This window comes from Pempheris klunzingeri, chromosome 15 (assembly GCF_042242105.1).
Source record: "Pempheris klunzingeri isolate RE-2024b chromosome 15, fPemKlu1.hap1, whole genome shotgun sequence".
NCBI lineage: Eukaryota > Metazoa > Chordata > Actinopteri > Acropomatiformes > Pempheridae > Pempheris > Pempheris klunzingeri.
In genome coordinates, this window is record NC_092026.1 from 23,972,253 (window position 1) to 23,996,504 (window position 24,252).

Genomic DNA, 24,252 nt, shown 5'->3' on the forward strand with positions numbered 1-24,252 from the left:
TGTTGTAGTTTAAGGTGGTGTTTAGGCTACTACTGTAGTATCTAGTTTATATAATGTTGGGTAGTTTCATCTAAAGCAATATTGTGTCTAATATCTTCGCCCATCATGCTGTGAAAAATGAAATGATGTAAAATGTATTAGTTGTTAAAAAAAGGATAAGAATCACTTAAGCACTGTGTTAGTTCCTATCTTTGGTTTATCCAAACTCAATACTACACGGCATCTCCTGGGGAGGAGGAGGAGGAGGAACCAGTATTTTGCACAAGATGTCTTTTTTTTTTCTCAAGGAAAACAAAAGAATGTGAAGGATTTTAGACTGAAAGGATCCCCCTCACACACACACAGTCCACACAGCCTCAGTGTTTGGTTTTCATCCTGTGATTCTCTCCACTTCAGAAAGTCCAAGGTTAGCCATGCTTTTCTCTCCTGATAATTCATGTGCCCATACAAGCATGAAGGCACAGAGCTGGCACCTCCTCTCCAAGGCCACCAGAGAGCTGCGCAGAGAGGAAATGACTGTATAATATCAGCATGGTGCAGATAACAGCAAGACAGAATGGGTGTTTGGTGCAGCTTATGACAACAATATTCATGTGGGTGTTTTTTGTTTCATAGACAGAGAAACACTAAGGCTGTGCACCTGCTTGAAGCTTGTCTTTTTCCTTCCCCTTGTTAATCTTATCAGAGAAAACAAGAACTGATATAAAACAGGGTGAAAAGAAAGAGAAAGGAGCCCCTCGCTCTGTGCCCAAGCCTTTAAACTTTTTAAGACAGAAGGTTCAGCGAAATGAATCTGTATGTGTAATATGTGGTTGTTAATCTACAAAGCCGATGTGTGTGATAGCTGTGTTTAACGTGTTGTGTTAAACTGGGCTAATTGGTGTGACCCCCGTCCCTGCAACAGTATCTAGGGTGGATTGGCTGTATGTTGATACCAGCTGCACATATGCTCGTCCGATGTCAGCCGGGGCACATTCAACATCTTCACAGTGTCAGCATTGATTTATCATGTTGCTCTGATCTGTGTTATCATCAGCTTAATTTAGCAAGCTTTATTTATAGGACAACACTTTGACCAAAGTAATGGAATATGACATATTGTAGTATACTATTTGCTTCGCCACATGCCACTGAAATCGGCTTTGCTTGCCCATGATGGCGTGTATGTTGCATGCATGCGTAAACTGTAATGTAAACAGGTTTTGCAGTAATGTAAGACATGTTCGTGCATAATGGAAACAAGCTGTGGACAAGTAGGTACGTAAATACATATCTACTGTGACGGATAAAGTTTAAAAAGAAAACACAGACTGAGATGTAAAGTATCCAGATAAGGAAGCAGGTGAGGCCAGTGCAGTCAAATGTGAATGTCTATATGGCAGATGTGTAAATCACATAAGTCTAATGTGCCATCCATGGATCAATACAATGCGAGTAAAGTGTCATAGTGACGAAGTTGTGGGCTGAAGGGTTCAGCGGTCTCTTGGCCTGTGGGATGAAGCCGTCTCTGTGCCTGACATTGCCATCGGACTAGATGTCTGCCGGATGGGATGGCTTGGTCGGGGTCTCTGATGATCCAGTCGGCCCCTCTTCTTGCACTGCTGGGGAAAGATGGGGTTGAGAGTGGTGCAATTTCCATACAAGGTGGTGATCCAGCCAGCCAGGATATCTCAAGGATGCACCTGTAGAAGTTGTACAGTATCCTGGAGTCCCTGCTGAGCCTCCTCAGCCTGCAGAGGAAGAAGAGCCCTCGTCTTGTCCTCGTGATGGTGTTGGAGTGGTGACCCAAAGCAGACTTATGAGATGTATCGTATTTGTACGATCATTTTGCCCAGTTTACAATGTATGAATAATAATGCCAAGAGAGGCACGATGTATGATAGTTTGATCATAGATTGTGATTCCTACAATTAGTAGATACTTTCAGTCTGTTCTGTCTAAAAATCATGAAAACTGCTTATCAGAGACAAACTGCATGCACGTATCAGAGTGTTGATGCTGGTGAATGTTCCACATTTAGGCCACCAAGCACTATGATGTGCTCGTAGACAGAACAAACCTAAACTGTTTAATTAGCTTGGCTTATGGCCTCAACTGGCTTCATGCAGAATATCAGCAGGATACCAGTTGTTCCTGTAATTTAATTATGAAATTGTTAGGCTGCTACAATAATTGTCACAGTGATGAACGGATGGATACCCCTCCATCCACATATCGTTGCTATGTCAGCTTGCTTTAAAAGAGTAAAAAGATAATATGTGTACATTTGTGCTATGCTAATTGTAAATGTAAATGTTTAAATGTGTCTTTACAATAGTTTAACATTTCCCAAGTGGCAGTGCTGTGTCTCCCTGTCAGGTCTGTCATGATGTAAACCAAGATGAACCCAAAGCAGCCGACTCTCTCCACCATGTCCACTACCCCACAGATGGAGCTAAAAGCTTATCCTTCTTCCCTCTGTTGTTTCCTGTAATCCATAATTTGCTCTTCTGTTTTGCCAGCGTTGAGATAAAGCTGTCGTCCTGGCACCAAAACGTCAGGGCTCGGACCACCTCTCTGTTGTCATCTCTCTGACCCACGACAGTTGTGGCATTTGCATACTTGATGATGACACCTGAGCTGTGGGTGTGCACACAGTCATGCATGAACAGGGAGTGCAGGAGAGGGGGGAGGACGCAGCCCTGAAGGGCGGTGGTGTTGAGAGTCAGGGTAGGTGATGTGGTAGAGTCTATCTGCACAGCCTGGGGTCTGCCAGTCAGGAAAGTTCTGCATCCAGTCACATTGGGTGGTGTTGTGTGTCTGAGCTGGTCTCTGAGCCAGATGACAGATGGATACAAATTGTAGTGGGTCCACTTTTTTTATTGTAGAGCTTAGAGGTTGAAAATCTCTGTGAGCACACCAGTTGATCCATACATACCTTGACAGATGGACAACCAGAAAACTCAATGCCTCCAGCCAGTGCTGTTACCGGTGAGGAGGAATGAAAAGGGGACAGATACTCTGATGGGAGGTTATGTAAAACTGGATGGGCAGAACACAGTGAATCAGCTAAACACTCTCTAGGTATCTTTTCTCTCAAATGTCAGCACTGTGAAGACGGCTTGCAATTGATTAATGGTGCCTCCTATCTCAAAGAAGTTGAACATGACATGGAAAATAAATTACTTCACCTCCACAGGCAAAACACTAAGTTACCTATGTGCCAAACCAGAGCTAACCAGATACATAGAGTGGACCGCCACCTTGACGTGTGTTTACACTAAGTGTCCAACACATCTGGCCACACTACTCAGACTGCCAGTTTATTAGGCTGAAAAGCTAATGCAGTCTAATATACAGCCTGGTGAAGGTATAATGAGTTTTTGCTGAAATAGTTTTAGAGGGGGTTCATTCAGCTTTATAGACATGTCGGAGGGTGGGGTTTGTACTGCTGTTGATTTGTATTGCATTCTACTGGTAGTGGTGTACTGATCATTATAATCCTAATGGCAGTAGAATGTAATATATTAGACATAATTGGTTTCCAATGGGTGTACCTAATAATTTGGTAAATCAGTGGCAAATATTTTCTAGGAGCCTATGCCAATTTCACTCATTCAGTGTCATTGGTAATAACTATTAATACTCATGGTTCAGAAATAAAGAGTGGCTGCAACTGGTTGTGCAATTCTATGTATGGCCATGTGGAAACTGTAAAAATCCAAATGAAAACATTCGTATACTTGTTAATATTGTTATTGCCTTCTTGTTGTCAGTCCCTAAAATGTATTACAAAAACCTAATTTTCTCCCCCTTTTATCCCATGACTCTTCTCCTATCACAGATTCCTGCTCTTATGTTTGCACTTCACTTTTGTTCCTCCCTTCTTCTTATTTTCCCTCTCCCCTTGTCTCCCCTCCTCCCCTCCTCTCTAACTGATGTCAGGTAAATTCCAGCTAACGTCTTGTGCTGGGCTCCCACCTGCCTGCACTGCTAAGTTCATCTGTCAGCCAGCCGAGATGCTCCACAACATGTTAAAACAAGCCTTTAGCATTCAGCTGCTAGCCTCCGAACGCTGGCTGCTGGGTACGTGGCCAAAGCCCAGAATTAATTTCCTGTTTGTGTGTGTGAGTGTGCATAAAGAGAGAACTATAACACTAATCATGCTGGATATTATATCACTAGGAATGAAGAGAATCCATGAAATTGACTTGCTGTCCAAATGAAAACATATTCATGGCAGACAGACAGCTGGCTGGTTCTGGCTACACTTGGATAACTGGGACAGGTGATGTTGTGAACTTACAAGGGTTTGACCACAATTGTACATGCAATGTATACAGAAGATGGCTGTGGAGATTGTGTGTGTTCAGAAACCACATGGACTCAGCTGTCATGTAATTGGGGGGGAAAAAACCCATAATAACTTTTCAGCATGTTGTAATTCAAGTGGTCTGAGAGAAAACCAGCCTTCTGCACTTCCTCTTGGTTCTGTTCTGTTTTAGAAAATCTACTCTGTGACATGAGACTTCGGCCAATCACAGGTCTTCTCAGAGAGATGGAGCGTTCCTATTGGCTGTTCTACAAATGCAGGTGTGCATGCATATCCCTTCAGATGATGGCAAAAGTCTGATTCAGTGGCAGAGTCCTGCTGAAAAGGTTGCTATTCCAGCACTGGAACAACTGTCTACACTGCAAAGGAACCCAATAACAAAGAAGAAGAATGAAACGTTTCAGAGATGGAGGTAGTGATGAAGCAGCTATCTTCAAGGTCCTTTACTATCTAAATGTGTTGCAGTGGTTCTTTAGGTTGTGTGATGAATGCATTATAAGACCTCTTATAACACATCCATATGTTGTTTATGTAGCTGTGGCTGATTCTAGTTCATGCTTGTGTAGCTAATGCTAGCTAACATTAGAGCACAGTATATCAAAGGGCTTTACAAGTCCTTTATTTGAAAGAAGTAAGTCTTGGGACACATTTTTCTAATTCTAATTCCTTTTTTTCCAGATTTCTGCCTCCTGCAGCTTTACAGACAGATAAAAAAATTATGAAACAGTGACTAATATCTGCTGTTAATTGTTTTTAAAAAGAAAGACATTACTGGAAATAAAGCACAGGACAATAAGCTGCAAGGCCAGTCGATAGAAGCCAGCTTCACTTGTGTACCTGTGTGTGGAAGTTATCTGGCTTCCTGAATGCTCCCAGGCATGTGCTCTCACGGCTGACCTTGCCTACCAGGAGTCTTTGTAGACCACCTAGACGAGGACATTAACTCTGTCTGACTTTGCTCTGAACTCCTAATAGATTCTCTCTCTAAAAGTTCTTTTTTTTTTACCTTTATAATACTACTTCAAAAGAGAGCAAATCACCAAATCCCTCCAGGTGGGAAGCAAACCTGTGCTGACAAGGAGCAGGGAGAGCAAACAGAATAATGGGAGGAGGATGAGGGAAGAGCAGAAGGAGATTGGAGAAATGGTGCATTTGAAACAAGGTAGAAGAGAGAAGGAGTGTTTGTGGTGAGAGAAGGGAGGGCAGCTGCTGCTGTAGATTTTATCATCCAGCCTCCCACCAGGAGAAAGAAACATCCAGCCTGAAATAATTTAACACTGTCAAAACACCCATGAACTGTTTAGTTTATGTATTGTTTAGTCGGGTGCTGTATTTTTCTAATTCCTGTGGATGAAATATACATTTCTAGAACAGCTGCAAGCATTTCAGGCCTCTTAAACATCAACAAACCTGAAAACAAAGCTTCGGTGTTGCAGTTAATGTTTCCACAGGTTTCGCCTTCCTGCAGGCTCTAAGGCACAGGGATTGTTAAGACTTACTGCTAAGAATACTGCAACTGCTTATGGGAGTGAGATTCCTCCATAACTCTGTAAATAAATCAACAGGATCTCGAAGCAGCTGTTACTGATTTGTTATTTCTAGAAGGAATAAAGTAAATAAATGAATGTTAGTGATCCCAACACTGTGACACCTGCATAGTGACGGATCTGTGGGAATTACGGTCCTGTTCTCTTTCCAAACTTGTGGGCCTGTAAGCCGTTTGAGAGGACATACTGTGATTCATGGCTCTAATGGTGGCTAGCTACTTATGCATGAGCATAAGGAAGCTAGTAGAAGGCTAAACTATCAAAATGCCCACTCATCGCCTGATTTCATGGTAAATGTGTGCACACAACCCCACAAACCAATGCTACACATTTAGATATGACAGGAAAATGTTAGCAGTGTCAATAATCCCAATCGTGTCTATAATCCTGTGCTAACACTGTGTAACAAGAAAATGTCTGAACACACAAAATGAGAGTCTGTTTGCTAGCCACAGATAAGTGAATGATTTATCAAAGCCTCTTGATAAATGATCATTTTGAATTACCTTTGTGTTTTTATTGAGAAGTACGTATATGTTATTAGAAGGTTTTAGCTGTTGAAAATGAAGTTACACTTTTTATGACATTATTCTACACAAATGAGCGTGATGCTCATTCTGCTGTTATTTATCATGTACTATGTCAGAAGCAGCAAATAGACAGAAAAGAGGTGTTGGGAACAAGATAAGTGATGGCTGAACATAAATGAAATGATGCAAAACTCAAAATAACTCGATTCATTTCGAGGCTGTCTCACTGTGTCTTAGTATACAAGAGAAACACACATGAACACTGACACACACACACACACACACACACACACACACACATAAACACAGGCCATGCAGATTATGTAGCTCAAGCGCTGAAACCTCTTTTCTGTCTCCAGTTAATTCCGTTCACATTGAGTGGAATATGCTTTGGAAAGCACTCTCACTGAAGACACTTTGATATTCTCTGTACACTGTCTCTACAAGGCTTTTTCTCTTGTGTTTTCAATGGACACAGTGCCATGTCTGTGGAAGCTTTTGTTTGGAAGAGACATAGAGAGGGGGGGAGATACAGAAAAGAGAGATATACAGGAACAAAGAGCAGTGCCAGGGAGGAAAAGTGCTTTTTTCATAGAGAGTCTCTTTTCTGAATTCTGTCTGCTCTGACATGTCAACAGCAGCAGCCATTTGATTTACAGTGCACTTAGTTCACTGATGATGTGTTGCAAATCATTTTGACAAAGTCAAATCTAAGGGCTATGATTTATAAGAGTAGGAAAAGATACACATTTTTATCTTTAATTATAACCTGCTTTTCACGTCCCATTGTGTGGGAATTAAAAAGTGCTGTGTTTCCTGTAGGATTGTACAGCATATAATTACATTTGAGACAAGCAGAATTGGAAGGTGGTCCCCTGATGAGGCCAAGCAGTAGGTATGATGTGTGCAGATCCAAATAGCATAGTGACATTTACATTACAAGTTAATATTTTAATATTACATCATAAAATTTCTAAAAAATCGTACAAAATATATTTTCTCTTGTTTTTACCGGCACCTGGTAGTACACCTGTCGAGAATGGTAGCACGCTGAGGTGGCGCCAAGTCTCTGTAAAGATGTGGGCACAATATTTGAAAAATGTGAAAATAGTTTAGTGCAGTGATTCTCAACTGGTGGGTCGCAGACCCGATTTCAGTGGGTCTTGGGCCTTTGCCTGGGCGAAAAAACCCTGTGCTTTTATTTTGAAGGGGATTTTTTATGCAGCAGAGTGCCATCTATTCACTCCTCCAAAACAGTAGGTGGCGATAATGCCCTATAATGCTAATTGACACCCGCCATTTCAGGTGCCTGAGGATCCCCCAGAAGGGGCTGGAAAGCATTTCTTTGCAGAAGGACGTCTGGAGTGCCCTGTTGCCACCGTGACCACCGGAAGATTATGGATGGATGGATGGATGTATGGGCATTTTTTGTTATGATCTTATTTATTGCTATTTATTATTATCTAAGTCATTTTAATTGCCTAAACTTAACTACAGTGTAGTGTCTTTGGTGGATACTGTTGGTAGTGAATATTTTCCACATAACAATATTCTGACAGAATTCTTATACAATATTTTCTTTCAGTCCTAAAATCAGCCTATGTATGAAATGTGTGCTCTCCTGAGGAAAAATATGACAAATACCCACAGGTGCCTACAAATGATTGAGCTATACAAGCACTAAAAATAATGGAGCAGGTGGAGGCTGTCATTTATAGGGCCTCCCCCACCTGTGACATTTGTTGTCTAAATATACACTGTTGCCCATAAAGTTGGATTAAAATGTTTTTTACCTCTTCTCATGAAATGATTGTGACAATGTGATTTATTCATGATAAATAAAGTTTATATCTTCTCAACTTTATTGATCAAACTCTTCCAAACAGATCACAGTGAAACTTAAACCACAATGAACCCGTACAAACTGTGTATTCAGGCTTTAACTAAATTGGGGGTATTGAAAAATTATTCCAACTTTATGGGCAGCAGTGTATTTTTTTTACATTTACCCCTATGTATATTGTTTCTATTTTATACTTCCTCTGTCTAAACTATCTCCTCCTGCTTGCTGTAATCTTAATTTCCCTGTCGTGGGACAAATAAAGGAATATCTTATCTTACCATAAAAGATCCACCTCATCTACTGAAAGCATTTCTCAGGAACTCACCAACTGCATCATTAAACGTTATCTGGAAAGCTCCTTTATTAGTTTTCCTAAACATTAAAACAGACTCAGACAACAAAATAAAAACCACACTGCTTTCCTTGGCTGTTGGCATCATTAGCTTGTTTACAGCACTGCTTGTGTTAGTTGATCCCCAGCTACCTTTCTGTTTGAATTTTCCCTGGGCAGCTGTTGAAACACCTTTTCAAGTGAACACAGAAGCAGAGCAGTTTTACCTGTCTTGGGGTCAACAGAGAAGTACGGCTGTCCGTCCAGGATGCTGTAAACTATCTTGGCACTGTTCCCGTAGGTCGGGTCATCAGCATCTGAGGCTGTCACCTGGAAAACTGACGTTCCTGCACAGAGAAAGAAATTAATAGTGAGTGGTAGGGATTGGCCAAGAGATTTATGTTATAGAATACTAGTAAATATTGAATTGTAACATCTTTAAATCTTTCATGATCATAATTAAAGTTATGTCTTGACCTTAGAACTAGTAGTTAAGAAACATCTTATGATAACCATCTTCGTAATTGTGGCCAATTTAATCTGAGGATCATGTAAACTTTGACATCGCCTCTGTTGGTCTATCATAACAAAAAGGTTACTTCAGTCTGTAAAGTATGAAAAGTAAAATAATTAGTGTCGAAACTAAGTATTCCACAGCAGGACTCATGTAGAATCTTCATAGTGATGTTACTCTCCAGGCTGACACATTTTAGTTTTTTCATTTTGATCACCCAGGTCCAGTTTCAGAGAGCACTTTGAATTTAATTGAACATTTAAAATGTATTTGAGTGGAATAGTAGGCTAATAGTAATGAAATTAAACATTCACTGTACAAAGGAGATATTGACTGTACTATGGATAAACAAATGAGGTGTAGGTCTATGAAATATATGAAGGTGACAAAACCAAAAAGGTTATCTATGAATTCGTGTCCATGGACACGAGCACACGTATATTAATACTTGCACTGTCCAGCGTTTAGCTGATTGTGCTTATCACATAAGGTTCATTGTTGTTAGCCATTATTTTTTTATGCAGGAAGTGGAAGAAATCAGGCGCTACTGAGTCTGGGAAATGTGAGTTTGTTTATTTGCTGCATGACAAGCACTTTTAAATGATGGAATTATTTTAACATATATAACGTAATATTAGGGGGGGCATCACAGCTACACTCCAGGGCATCAACAGCACTGGATGTTATAAAATAGCTATAAGTCATGATCTCTGCTTCTGCGTCTTGAGTCCAAACAAAGGTAAACTCAGAGAGTAGCCTGCTGGACCAGCTGATGGAGCTAACAGCGCAGCGGCAGAGCAGCGCTGTACATTTCTGCACATGCTAGAGAGGACCAGAGAAGATCTATTTCCAATATTACTGTGTGCAATGCCTGTTATGATGATTACACAGATGAAGAGCTGAATGAAGTGGAAAAGGAAGGAAGACAGAAGGACTGAAAGAGGCCTGTCCTGTTCCTGTGGTCACTGCTCTCTGGGCCTACAGTCTTCGGGCTGGTTGCCCCTTACATGCACCTCTATGTAAGTTAGTTGTGATAGCTGACCTAGCAGGCCAGCTTTCTGTGATTTGAGTTTCTGTGACTTTTGTAAAGCTCAGAGACAAGAGGGGAAATACCATATTAGCAGTGTTATTCATATTCATTAGCTTTGCTGGAGCTTAAACAACAACTTTTCTTTAATACCCCATATGGAGAGCTTTTAACTACATCTCATGGCCTTAATCTGCAAACCTCATACTACTGCTTTTTATCATGTGTCCACAGATCATTTGATGAGCAATCTCCATGACAACTTACCAAACTCCATCTCAGACAGCAGTCCACCCTAACATCAGTCCAAACACTAAACATGCCGCCTCTGTCACTGCTGATGCTCGAGCCATGAAACGTAGCCACAATCTGTTTTCTTAAACATTATGAAAATATCTTGTTTCTTTGTAAATTACACTACAAATGCACCCCCTCCACCCCCAGATGTGTGCTATGAGCTGCAGTAAAACCCAGTGTGTGTTGTCAGCTGTGCTCTTGTAAAGAGCCACAGCCCATTAGCCTGACCATGTAGCAGCAGACAGGGGAAGCCAAAGCTTTTATCTACCTCATTCATCACGGTACACTTGTGGAGCATTTGTCCTTTTAGCAAAGACAGTGGAAACATTTAATTATATTAAAGTTCCTGGAGCATTTAAAATACACACATTTCTTTCATAATTTTAATTTTTTTTGGAAATTACCAACAATTTTCTTAGCGTTGTGTTTTGTTTTTAGTGTATTTTATGGAACTTAATCATGAGACAACAACCCTGTACAGTACTGAAACTATCCACACTGCACTCAGACAGTTAACCAATACATGATGCATACAGTTCAGAGGTTTCATGCATGTTTCTTTGAGTAAGACCTACGCCTATGTACCAACCCACCATTTTGTTTACAGTTCATTCCTTTCACTTTCTGTGCTGCTATATTATCCTTGCCTATCCACAACTTTTTTTTTTTTTTTCCACTTCTTTGCCTCTAGATTTTACTACGGTAGCTTATGCATTAAATGTCAGAATGGCAGCGGTGCAGGAATATTTAGATCCTTTACTTTACAACAGGGTTTGTAGCATCATATAAAGTAGTAAGAGTAGCTTGTTAAAGTATCCAACTGAAAATCACCACCTCCCTTCAGGTTTTCTCCCACAAGACATGAAAGCGCCCTGCCAGACTAATGTTACTGCTCTACTGAGATGAGTCCAGGATAACGATGCAAAGACACCACCAGGTCCCCCATTCATTTTAAACACAACCGCTTACTGGCGGTCTCTCTCAGCTTTTCAGTCTATCAAATAAACAACTCTGTTATGTGCCACAATCATATATACACGAGCAAAACGTAACGTAACCTTTAGCTCAAACTCACAGTTCGCTCAGCTCAGAGGCTGTGCTTTGTGTGAGTTAGCTCACTAAGCAACAGTCTGCCAGGTGTTACTGTTGTATGGGGTTATTGTTGCTTCTTTACTTTATACTGCTGGGCTTTACCAGTATACATATACATAAGTTTATTGTAAATGTTACTGTTATATGTAATGTCTTTAATGTTTTGTAGTACAAGTACCTTAAAAGTAACTTACTTAACTTCAGTAAAGTAACAAAGTAAATGTGTATAGGTATGTTTTATGTGATGGAGACGAGAAGAGCTGCAGATCATCTTGTCATTTAAAGACTTCAACAAAAGGAGGGAAAAAAGTCAATGAGCATGTTTATGTTAGCGGATCTTAGCTGCTAGCATATACTTGATGGTGTCACCACATTAACATACAGATGCTGTTGCACATTAGGGTTTAGTGGGAGTGGAAATAGATGGTTTCCAGGGAGTGGCTACATTCAGTGTCAGTCTCTCAGTCATTAACTGCCATTTTTTTGTTAATCTTGTTAATCTGTCTGTATGTGGCCCTGTGATTGGCTGGCGAACAGTCCAGGGTGTACCCCGAAGTCAGCTGGGATAGGCTCCAGCTCCCCCCACGACCCTGACGGATAAGCGGTATAGAAAATGGATGGATGAATTACAGGTTGCCTGGGGATGGCAGCAGTGGAGGGAATTTCAACCAATAATGTCACACTAGCTCTTTAACTCCAGAACACACAAGGCACTGATTCGAAGGTTAAATATCCTGTTATTATGTCATCCTTTAATCTGTCCTTCTTTTTCCTCCTTTCTTTTTTAGTAATGAAAAAAACACAGTAAGTATGAAGACTTACTCAAGTGCTGTAGTTTGGCTACTATAGAGCACCTGAGTGGCCATAGACAGAAAAAAATATACAGTATACAGTGTTGCCCATAAAGTTGGAATAAAATGTTTTTGACCTCTTGATAAATAAAGTGTATATCTTCTCAAGACTTTATTGATCAAACTCTTCCAAAGATATCACAGTGAAAATTAAACCACAATTAACCTTTGCAAACTGTGTATTCAGGCTTTAACTAAATTGGGGGTATTGAACAATAGGATTAAGGGCTTTGTTTCAATTTTTCAACCTTGCTCAATTTAACAGGAAACACGTATTCGAGGGATTTTCATGCATAAGAATGTCCAATGTTACTCTTTTAAATGTCACTCAGTCACTAATATTGACTACAGCCACCCCTGACACGGATCAATGCGTTAAGACGTTGTGCCATACTGTCCACAAGCTTTTTGATGTCAATGGGCGGGGCTTCCCACTCTTCGGTCAGATCCCGGGCTAATTTCTGTAGACTCTGAGGAATATTGTCCCTCTCATTAAGGGCTCGGCCTAAGGCATCCCAGGCATGCTCGAGGCAAGCACTCTTTATTGACAGTTGCGTCAGACGAGGCATGGCCTAGGGATTTGTGTGTCAAATTTGGTTGGAAATTATACAGCCAATTCTGACAACATGGACTTACTGCACTGGACTTTAAACAGGAAAAGGACAACACAGCGGATGTCTTGCCTTTTATAGCGACAAACAATTGTTAAGCAGGAATTTGTTTCACCTGGGTAACTGAGACTCAGTATGTAATCGTTGCACCTGGTCAAAGGTGATTACTGATGTGTATAAATAGGAAGTAGTATTTGATGTTGGGCTATACAAAATAAATTGAATTGAAAATTGAATAAAAAGAGGAATGTGTCTGAAAACAAAATTATTCCAACTTTATGGGCAACAGTGTATATTGTTTTCCTACACTGAGTGGTCAACATGCTGTTACATTCACACAAGAAGCAATTTGTTCCCATGTTTTGAAAATCCATGGCCATATTTTGATTAATTTGTGTGCATGAGATACACTTCATGACCACGTTTTCAGTCATGTGGAGAAGATCAGTGTATGTACAGAGAGCCACTACAGCAGACCTTTGCTCCCCGAAATACAGTCTGTCCTCAGCGACAGCTGTCACACATACTCACACCCACATAGTGAGCCCGACCAGCAGCATCTCGTGCATAATGTGCTCTCTGGAGGCATCTGCTCAGCCTTTTCGGGTCGTAGTTCCCATGGGTTGCCCCACAGAAGCGGTCCAACACAAGCGTTAGTGGCGCTGGCTCAGCTCGTCTCCAATGGTGCAACCTACTGGCCATCTGGCACACCGGGACAAATCCCTGTGGGCCACTGCATCAGTGGGCCATCAAAGAATCCATAAAGCTTTTTTCCTGGCCCTCTCTGTGAGCCTGTCAAACAGAGTCTACATGAAAGCATGCTGTGTGCGTGTCCCGACCCCATGGCCACAATAATCGTGTTGGAGCACAACATCTAAGGGGAGTTTAGCTCGAAAGAGCTAAGCAGAGAGTGCATTACTCACATGCTCATTGCCAGGTAAAGACGGGCGAGATGTTTGTATGACAATGGCCATTGAGATCTACTGTACTGGCACTCTGTATCATCCTCTTGCACAAAACGTGACCATGAAATCAGCGCAAAGTAGCATTTCAAGCACTCAGTGTAGTAAAATGTGGCCTCAATACATTTTTTTTCTCTCCATGACCACTCCTGGGCTCTGTAGGTTACGTAAGAGGTTAATATTTCAGACACAAGATATATCAACAACGTATAAGACATGATTCAGTATTAAAAAAAACTACTCAACACTGAAATTGGCACCATCAGTGCTACTTAATTGATAATGATAATAATACGGAAATATATATCAATATTGTTATACAATTATAAACATTGACAATGTCCATTATAATACATTTTAAGTATTTTAGGTACATTTGCTTGATAACACTTACTCAAATAGGATTATGAATGCAGGACAGATTTCTTGTAATATATTTTTACACTGAAGTTTTGCCACTTCTTCTTCTCTGCTATGCTACCAGCAGTGAATCTTCAAAGCCTGACATGCAGCCTGAACCAGAGCTTATCATTTTAATGGTCTGGACTGAGAAATAGCTGCCACCGTTAATTAGACAGCCATCACATCTACTACCTTTAACCTACAAATCCATTTAGACTTTGAATACAGCAGGGTAAAGTAACAGAGTTACTGAGGAGATAAAAATCAAACAAAGAGCAAAGGTGTTAGTTGGTAAAAGAGCTGAATGACAAACAAGAAATCAATAAATGAGAGGGAAAGAGAGGTTCGGAGATGAGTGAGAGATGGAAGGTATAGGTGATGAAGAGCAGAGTGGGAGGGATGGAGAGCAAATAGAGAGAGATAGAGCCATTGGGCGAGATGAAAGAGACTCAGGGAGAGAATTGATGATCAATACACAGGGAGACAAGCATAAGAACTGAGAAGCAAAGTAAAGTCAGTAAAGACAGTAAAATAAACACTGTTAAAAGACCAGCTACTCTTTATGCTCTGTTATCGGCGTCTTCTTACAAAGTATTTGCTTTTCTGGTGATGAGCAAAAACATGAAGAGAAGTGTGCTCCACATTCACAACCCATCATTCCCAGCAGTAGCCAGAATCACCTCCACTGTGTCAAGCCCTTTTGTTGCCAATCTCTTGTTGAATTTTTCCATGTGTATGGATAAGGTCATTCAATTCTGCTTACATCTGAAAACATATGTCATACAATATGTTTTTAAATGTGCTTTGATACTTGCAGTACTTGGTCTTGTATGCATTTTGTCCTTAGTGGTCACCATAGACAAGTATGAGATAAATCTAAATAACGACAAATCTGCAGGTGAAAGAGAGCTACTTTGTCTGAGCAAATGGTATCCTTGAACATACAATCCACTCGGTCCCTGCAATGTGCACCCTCACACGCCAGTGCACTGGAAGACTTTGACTCTGCATCCTGTAGAATTACCAGCTAAAGATAGCAACGTTGTGTTCTTCAAATGTATGTGGACAATACCACAATTCAAAAATGCTCAGGCATTAGATTTAGAATCAGAAATACCCTCGACAGGAAGAATGAGATCATTTATTTAACTATATATAGCTATACAAATAATTATAGTGCATATCCAAGACTCACAAGAGCTGAACAAAAAATCTGATGTTTTAACTTTGTTAGCAACAAGCCACTTAGCTCAGCGTATGGACAGAGAAGTCCGGTATCATGCTTCAGCTTCTCAGAAGATAATCAATGTAATCAATTATCATTATCTGCACCTTTGTGTTCCGCTATGTCAGGGTCTGTGATTAGAAGTAGGTGTGTAAGTCTCCTGGCTTACCAACGTCAGACATCTCAGGCACAGTTGCTGAGAATGGTCCATCGGGGAATGTTGGAGCGTTGTCATTGACATCCTGGACCTTAATGATGAACTCTGACTCTGCTTCCAGTGAGCGGTTCGTCTCCCGGTCAATGGCCCTTGCGTGCAGGACATACTGAGACTTCCTCTCTCGGTCCAGGCTCTTGGCCGCGTGGATGTCGCCCGATGTCTCGTCAATGATGAAGATGGACCCAGCCCCCTCACCGGACAGGATGTATGTCACAGAGCCATCACCCTTGTCAGAGTTGGAGTGAAGCTAGAAATGTAAGAAGGAGAAAATGAGGGAGGGAGGGAGCAGTAAAGTGTCTGACAAGTATGTAACAGAGTAATAGCCAAGTGTCACACTGAGTGGCCAGTTAATGGTGAGGAGCAAGCAATTAGTGGCACAGCTATCCAGCTCAGGGATGGAGAAGCAGTAGGGTTGGAGTGTGTCAGGTTGCAGAAAAGGTTGAGTATTTGAAAGTTGTTTTCAAAGGACAGTGAGACAAAACACATTCTACAGTGTGCAGTCTGTGCTACGCAGGATGCATCAGAATAGGGACAGAGACAGATAAGTGCCAGAGGAAATCATGGCAACACATCCTGAATGTGTGTGTGCTCTGGGCTTCTGGGCACTCATTGCTATTCTCCAATGTAGCACAGTATTGTACTACATTTATGTAGTGTGTGTGAGATTTTCATTTTTACTTTTTACTTGTTTGATTCACTTTATATATACTGTATGAGCATTGTAGCATTGTCACTGTAATTGCTGTGTATATGACAAATAAAAAAGTGTAGTGGACAACAACCAATGGTGCATCTGTAATTGACATTTCGACAGTCAAAATGTTTTGGCTTCTCTTGCCTAGTGTGACATCGTCCGCAATGTGTTCTGTGAAGGTGACCGACAGGAGGAGTTTCTTCTGTGCACAACTGTGAACACGGCGAAGTGAAAAAGGAATATTGTTGGTGTTGTGAGGTGGAACTGTGATACAGGAATGGTTTGTGAAGCCATGGCAACAACATCCCTGTTTTTTTATGTTTCCTTGAGGGACTACCATGACAGAGAACTACTGGCAATTAATATCAAAGGCACCGCTATTAGCATCAAGACAGCAAATGGTTCATCATAATCTCCTCCAAAGAATGGCAAATGCTTGGACAGACAAACAAATGTGCTAGGCTGGTAATCTAATTTCTTAAAAATACTTCACAGTCTGTGAGGTCCAAAGCAAGGCTGCCTCCCTCCAAATACCATATGGGAAGCTGTTCCATCCAAAACCCAGTGGTAGCAGCAACAAGGCATTAACATTCAGGTGGAAGTGGATACTAAACGTTTGACGTGTATTATGCCCTTACATAATATTTTAAATGATATGTTTCATTGCAGTAGGATGACTTGGGCCTCAGCTGTACAGATGTGACAGGAGGGTAATGAGGGCCAGGTTACAGATGAGGATATGTCCGAGTCGTCCACCGAGTTATCCTAAAAGACCACATTACACCAAGGCCAACACAAACGTGTAGGGACAGAAAATGACATGAAAATCACACTGACCCTTTGTAAAACAAATTTGAAGAACCTAAAATGGAGAAAGGTGCCATTTTAAACAATGAGAAACAATGGCAGGTGCTAGTTAGGATGTTAATCAGATTTTTGGTTCTGCGAGAACCCATTCTGTCAAATTGAAGTATGCTATTAAGTGTCCATGAACCACAGGAACAGATTTATCAAGGGACTTAAAGTTGTCCATAACTAAGTCCATGTCAGTCCAGTCTGAGCCTTCCATGTGTTTTCAACCTATGGTACCTTGGTAATTAGGACATTGTCACGTGTCTTACAAGATCCTTGCTACCCCTCTCCGCTCTGCCTCTGGCGTCTAAAACACCAATCAAAATATGGGATTTCTTCAAACCCCTTACTGTGCAAAACCTGTCACAGAAAACACTGTAAAAGAGACTGTTGCTCAGCGAGAAAAAAATAAAAACACCACCACCAACCCCTGCTACTCCTGCTGGTTTCTAGAACTGAAAGAGGCCTGTCAAGCCTGCAGCCAGAGAACTACTTGTTGCTATTTTTCTCCTGATAACTGAGTCAAAAGTCTTACTATAAAGTCTAAGTATTAGAAATAGACTTTTTGTTAAAACAGGGATTTTAACATTACTGATATCTGCTGTCTGGCTCTGATGGCTATTTTTGGAAGAACTGTGCAACTTTTCCAAGAAGGTAGTTCAAAACCTTTTGCATCCTTCCATGCTGTCATTCCTACAGAGTAAGGACGAACCAACACTGTCTGCAATGTCAACACGTTTGATCATAACTGAACACATTATCTAATTTCAGATCACTTAAGTGCTGACAAGTGCTGAAAAGCTGACATGACAATGATGCTGACATTTTGTAAAAAGGGTTGATGAGAAACAAATGGCACTGCGTTGTTGCTGCTCTCCATGAAACATATGAGTGAAAGGACTGCTTCCACACTGAAGCTATGGTTCAGGAGCAAGTTGGGGTCAAGGACACTTCGACATGTGGACTTGGACCCTACCTCGGAGCCACAGCTGCCTGCCACAGCCGAAAAAATGCAGGTTTAAGGCACTTCCTATTTGGCTTCACTATTTGGCCACGTCCACTTCTTTTGTACAGTCTGACTTTTCTGAATGCAACACAGCCAGTATGATGTACACTACTTTAAATGCCATTGTTTGTTTACATTCTTGTTCCTGGAACCAGTCTGTTAAAGACAGCTAGCTACGACTGGTCTGGGACCAATATATTGTGGGCATAACCCACATAATATTATCCAACATAGCCCTTCAGACTCAGTATGCTCTGCTGCTACAGAGACCACTGCTGCAGTTTAACACACTCTGTTAATCCTGGAATCCAGACAGACCTTTTCTTCTCCCATGCAGTGCCTGTTTGTTGCTGCAATTTCCCAATGTGGATAATGGATCATTTCATACTTAGAACATAACAATGGCAGGCAGATAAGAAAAGAACAGATGCAACAGCATAATGATTGTATAAGTGTCTCCTGCCCTCACCATGTGTTATACACAGAACAAGGCCAAGACAGCAAGCTGAACCAATTGGCTGACACAAGACACTGAAGACATGAGCCGAGGTTTAAGTATATCAGTGGAAGCCTTTTTCTAAACAAATAAACACATAAATAGATAGATATAAGTGATGAGTGATGAAAGACTTTGAAATTAGACAAATGAGTTAACATAAACTAGTTGACTACAAAATTTAATTAGCTTTGACTGGGAACTAACTAACATGTACCTTGCTTGCATGAAGCTTGAGGTGAGTTTATGAAAATAGAAAAGATAATTTATTAGATATTTATCAAAATAATCACAGAACACAAAACTATCCAATTTTTGCTATACTGACAAACTACAGACCACATCCAGGACATCTTATGTACTGGGGCCAGAACAGAATCCGTGCAATGCAATATAGTCCAGTCACATTCAATCCACAGCAGTCAAATACAGCAAGGTGTGGACACACTGTACATTGGGGAGACAAAAGTACTGAAGAAGATGTTACTGTGGCAGCTGCTGTGAGATGTACTGTGGCAGCTCTGTTTACATAACAGACTATTATTTTGCATGTACAGTTCTTTTAATGCTGTATGCTTATCAATGTTTGTATATTAACTCTTGATCAACTGACTATGTGTAATGTAAAAAGGGTCACTCATATAAGTCAAATTATTGCCCATATAGCCTCTTTAGTTAAACTTTTTGGTGTTTTGGCCTAAAACTCTGTGTCCAGGTCCAGCCGGTGACTGTCTTCAGTGAAAAAGCTCTTACAGGCCCACTGCATGCCACCTGCCCTGCAGCATACAGCACAGAGACTACTTAATGAACTCTACTAGTGCATTTAGCAGCTAAAGAGACAGATACTTTATCTGCTGCATGTGTAAATAGGGAACCGTTTGCTAACATGGTAACCATATCAGGCAAATCTGAGTTGTACTGTAAGTGGATGTAAACAAGTCTGCATTTCTATGGTGGCATTAAAATCAAACCTGTAAATTAATGCCATTGTGGACGTATAGTATTTCACCTTTTAACCACTTTTTAGGTAGAATTTGCTGATATAGTTATTGAAATGCTGCTGAGATAGTGGTTAACTTTAACTTTTTAAAGTAAGTAGCCCAGTTTTCATAGACACCTAAAGGACTTTTCACTTAAAAATTAATGAGACCACAAGTTGTTGTCACTTTAATTACTTGCCATGAAAACCTAGTTATCTTGAGAACCGTGTATCTGTGCATATTCACCATCAGCCATGCTACCTGGGAAATAGGAGAATTCAATTTTTCAATGATTCTATGTTTTATATTTATATTAGTTTTCTAGTGCAGGAGGAGTGAAAGTGACTGGACTCATAAGCATAGGCTGTAGGCTGTGGTGAACAGGTGGTGTTTGAGGAGCATTGCGGATGTCGGCAGAGGGTTGGGGCCACAACACTGAAAGCTCTGTCCCTGAAGGTACGGAGACAGGTGGGAGGGATGGTGAAGGAGGCCAGAGTCTGACAGCCGGAGGGTCCGGGACAGGGTGTATGGCTGAAGGAGGTCTGTGAGGACTGAGGAGCGAGGGCATGGAGGCATTTGTATGTGACGAGGAGGATTTTGTAATTGATGTGGTACTTGATTGGAAGCCAGTGTAGGTGGATAAGTGTTTGGGTGATGTGCTGCTAATGGAGCCTGTCGAAGGCTTTGTTGGGAACCCCAGACAGGACCCCTGAGCAACAGTCCAGACGGGGGGTTATGAAGGAGTGGATGAGGATTTCTGCCACAGAGTCTGACAGTGGTGATCTGAGCCTGGACATGTTTTTGAGGGTAAAAAGGTGGACTTGGCGATGGGTTTTGTTATGATCTTGAGTTTAGTTATTGTCTCGTCTCTTGTCACTTCCGGTTTTATTTTGAAATTCCCTGTCCTCCTCTCGTTTACTTCCTGTCCTCCTGTGTCTTGTCCTCTGTGATTGTCTGGCCCCGCCTTGATAGTTTCCACCTGTTCCCCATTACCTCGTGTATTGTAGTCTCCGCCTCCCCTTGTCCTGTGCCAGTTCGTCATGTACCTTTGTCTTGTCAACCAGTGTTCCTGTTTCCTTGGCTCTTGTCTTGAGTTTTGTCTTTGTGTTGATACTTTTTTCAAGCTTTGTCTTGCTCCTTTTGTTGTTATTTCTGTACAGATTGCCTTTGGCCTGAGTATTTCTGTTTATTGTATTTAGTTTTGTTTTTCGCTCCTGCTTTTACGGAGTTGTTTTTGTTTCCATAGTTCATAGTTCTGTTCGCCTCCAGGCTTAACAGTAAGAACTGGCCAAACATGAACCCAGCCGACTCTAGTCAGTAGTCAGTTCCAGGAAATCTTAAGTTCCCACAGTGTCCGTATCCGACAACATGAGGATAAGGTGTCAGCTATCGAACAGGGAGTCAGGGATTTGGCTTCAAGACAGGATGATTTCAAGGCTTCTGTGGTGTCCCAAGTTAATCTTTTAGCTGAACAAATGCAGGACATGCTGACCCAGCTAAAAGGACATCCACCGGCTTCTGCATTTCCTGGTTCCCCGGCTGGTGGAACTCCTCCACCCATGACTCCGCCTCCCGTTCCCCTGAGATTGGCCCCGCCTGAAAAATTTGCTGGAGATTCTGACCTATGTCGCCCGTTTCTGGTACAGTGCAAATTACATTTTGAGATGAACCCTTCGGCTTTCAACTCACCCTGCGCCCAAGTGGCGTTTATTACATCTCACCTCACAGGAGGACAGGAAGTAAACGAGAGGAGGACAGGAAATTTCAAAATAAAACCGGAAGTGACAAGAGACGAGACAATAACTAAACTCAAGATCATAACAGGTTTGATGTGCGACTATAAATAGAGGGTGGAGTCTAGGATGACACCAAGGTTGCGGACTGTGGTGGATGGGCAGATGAAGCACCCATCAATATCCAGAAGCAGATCTCCAACCTTCCACAGTAGTGCCATGGGGCACTAGGAGTTTGACTTTTCCACTCAGGATTCTAACATCTCTCTCCAACCATCTACCATCTAACCATCTGGCTCACCCCAAAGTCACTTGAAGTTTGAAGTAAGAAAAACCCTTCAGAGGAGCACACCCCCAGAGACAAAAAATTCACTGTTTCTGCACATGGATTTGTTTTGCAAAGGTAGATAATATTATTCAGGCAATGAGGGAAAAGGTGAATACGTTAACAACCTGCATTTCTCATCACACCCTGCTTTCCAAAATATCACTGGAAAGACCAAAGAGCTAAAGGAGGCAGATCTCGATACAGTTGGCATCATAAAATGAAACCAACAGACAACAAGGCGCAATGAGCTGCAGAGAGAGTCAGAACATAAATACACTGCCAGTAAGAGCTTGAACAACGCTGCAGTGGAAAGACAAAGGAAATCCATCTCTCTGGCACAAAATAAAACATTTAAAACAAAAACAGCAGACAGGAGAAAACAGAGAAAAGAGGGGCGGAGGATAAAAATACAGCAGCATGGAAACAACAGTGTTTCTAAGCAGTAGCTGGTGAGGAAGTAGCAGCAACTGACATTTTGAGGCTAAAGCATTTCCCCCTGTGCACATCTCTACAGCTAGATGAACAAAGGCTTCCGAGGATCTGAAATATGAATCAAAAAGCGTGTGGGAGGGCTGGAAGTGACGGTTATTAATTTTAACAGGTTAATTCCCTGCTGGTGAGATTTACAGAGCATGCTACACTAAGCTGAATCACTAACCATACGAGCAGAGACACGTCGAGGTGCGTCCACTCTCATTTGATATACTTTATACAATTCATATAACATCAGCGCATCACTCTCTCGACAAAAATTTACAAATTTAAAGAGGCTTGTCTGTGTGAATACACGTTGCGTGGGCTCTCTCCTGCCTTTGCCCTTGAGCAGCATGGTCCTCAGAACTGGACTTGGTCCCCAGGCTGTGGTGCACACTGGACCATAATAGTTATGATGGGTCAAATGCAGAAGAGGAATATGGGAACTGGAATGACAGAATCAGTAGGATGTTGTGTTTACTTGTTTTAATTAGATTAATTGAATGGAAATCTGGTTTGGAATAGTTCAAAAGTTGTTGCTCTTCACTTCACTGAGACACACGATATTTAATATTTGTTATCCCATGAGTAAAATAGGCAAATATTTATTTGTAACCAAAACAAAGCGTAAGAAAGACAAAAAAAAAAACCCTGTCATATGCATCAATGGTTCCCACAGAATTCATCCTAATAACTTTGCTGACTTCCTGACTTTTCATCTAGCGCCATCATCAGATCAAAATGTCATGTTGTCTAATACTTTGGTTTACGGCTGAATACTTGCAAAACTACTGGCATTCCCACCAGTATCAATGAATTTCTAGTTAGCAAATGTTCACATATGAAGCATGCTTAACTTACGCCGGCTACATATAAGCCTGTAAACATCGTCATTGTGACATGTTAGCATGCTGACATTAGCATTTAACTCATATGCCTGTACCTGAAAACTGATTCATACTAGAACTTTGAAGAAAGTCCAATCATTTTCAAAAAAGGTCTCCCCAAGTTCTGACAACTCTCTATGAGTTTGTTTCTTTGTGCCCATGCAGCTCAATGGAGCTGGTACCCTGACCCTGGTTTAATCCAGCTTGCCAGGTCAGGACTGTAGAACGAGTCAAGGTACATGTGAATGTAAAACTGTGGACAATGGAAGGTCCGCGCCCTCTTAACAGCTTCCTTACAGTAACACTATTGATTTATAAGACATCAAGTCAAATCATGAGGGCCTGACCACAGAGTGGTGACCATGTTATTCTAGTTTAGATGAGGTGCTTCAGTCACTCTAAAATTCATGAGAATTGGCACGCACATCACATGTGTGGAAAATCTTCACCTAGTATGGGTCTCAGGCATGAATAGAATAAAATATAAAGAAGAAACAATAAATATTTACACATGTTGTGCTCAGTACTTTGGGGCACCAATAATTATTAAAATCCTTAATGTTGAATTCCTGAATCGTTGGTCTCTCTAATTAAAGAGTTTGGTCTAGACCTGCTCTTTATGGAAAGAGTCTTGAGATAACACTGTTATGAATTGGCGCTCTATAAATAAAGACTGATTGATTGATTGACTCTTGTACAATATTAAAGACAACATGTGTATTAAAACATTTATCAAAACATAACAAAAGCTGTCTCTCTGGCTGCTAAATGTTAGACACTGTTGAAAAGGACTGCATCAAAACAGAAACATGTCTTTCACATTAAGGTCCTTCCAGAACAGGTTTACATGGTTTAATGTTCAAAAAACACATCATTTAACTCATAGCAGCCATGGATGCTGCAGCTGTTTTCAGCCTCTCTCTGCACGCTCTATTTGACATCTTTGTTTTACCGGGAGCAGTTAAAATAAATGAGGAAAAAACAATGGCAAATACAGGAGGGCGGGGCGAGGTGCTGTGGTTCCAGGTTTGAATCCACTGG

At 41.2% G+C, this 24,252-nt stretch overlaps 1 protein-coding gene across 1 annotated transcript in view; it reads right to left on the minus strand.

The window, feature by feature from the left end:
* Positions 1–24,252, minus strand: part of LOC139213727 (cadherin-18-like) — a 107,939-nt gene that overhangs the window by 59,129 nt on the left and 24,558 nt on the right. The window contains exons 2-3 of the mRNA XM_070844319.1: positions 15,714–16,008; positions 8,791–8,910 (exon numbers count right to left, since the gene is read on the minus strand). Of these exons, the coding sequence (XP_070700420.1) occupies positions 8,791–8,910; positions 15,714–16,008 (415 nt within the window). The remainder of the gene's footprint in view (positions 1–8,790; positions 8,911–15,713; positions 16,009–24,252) is intronic.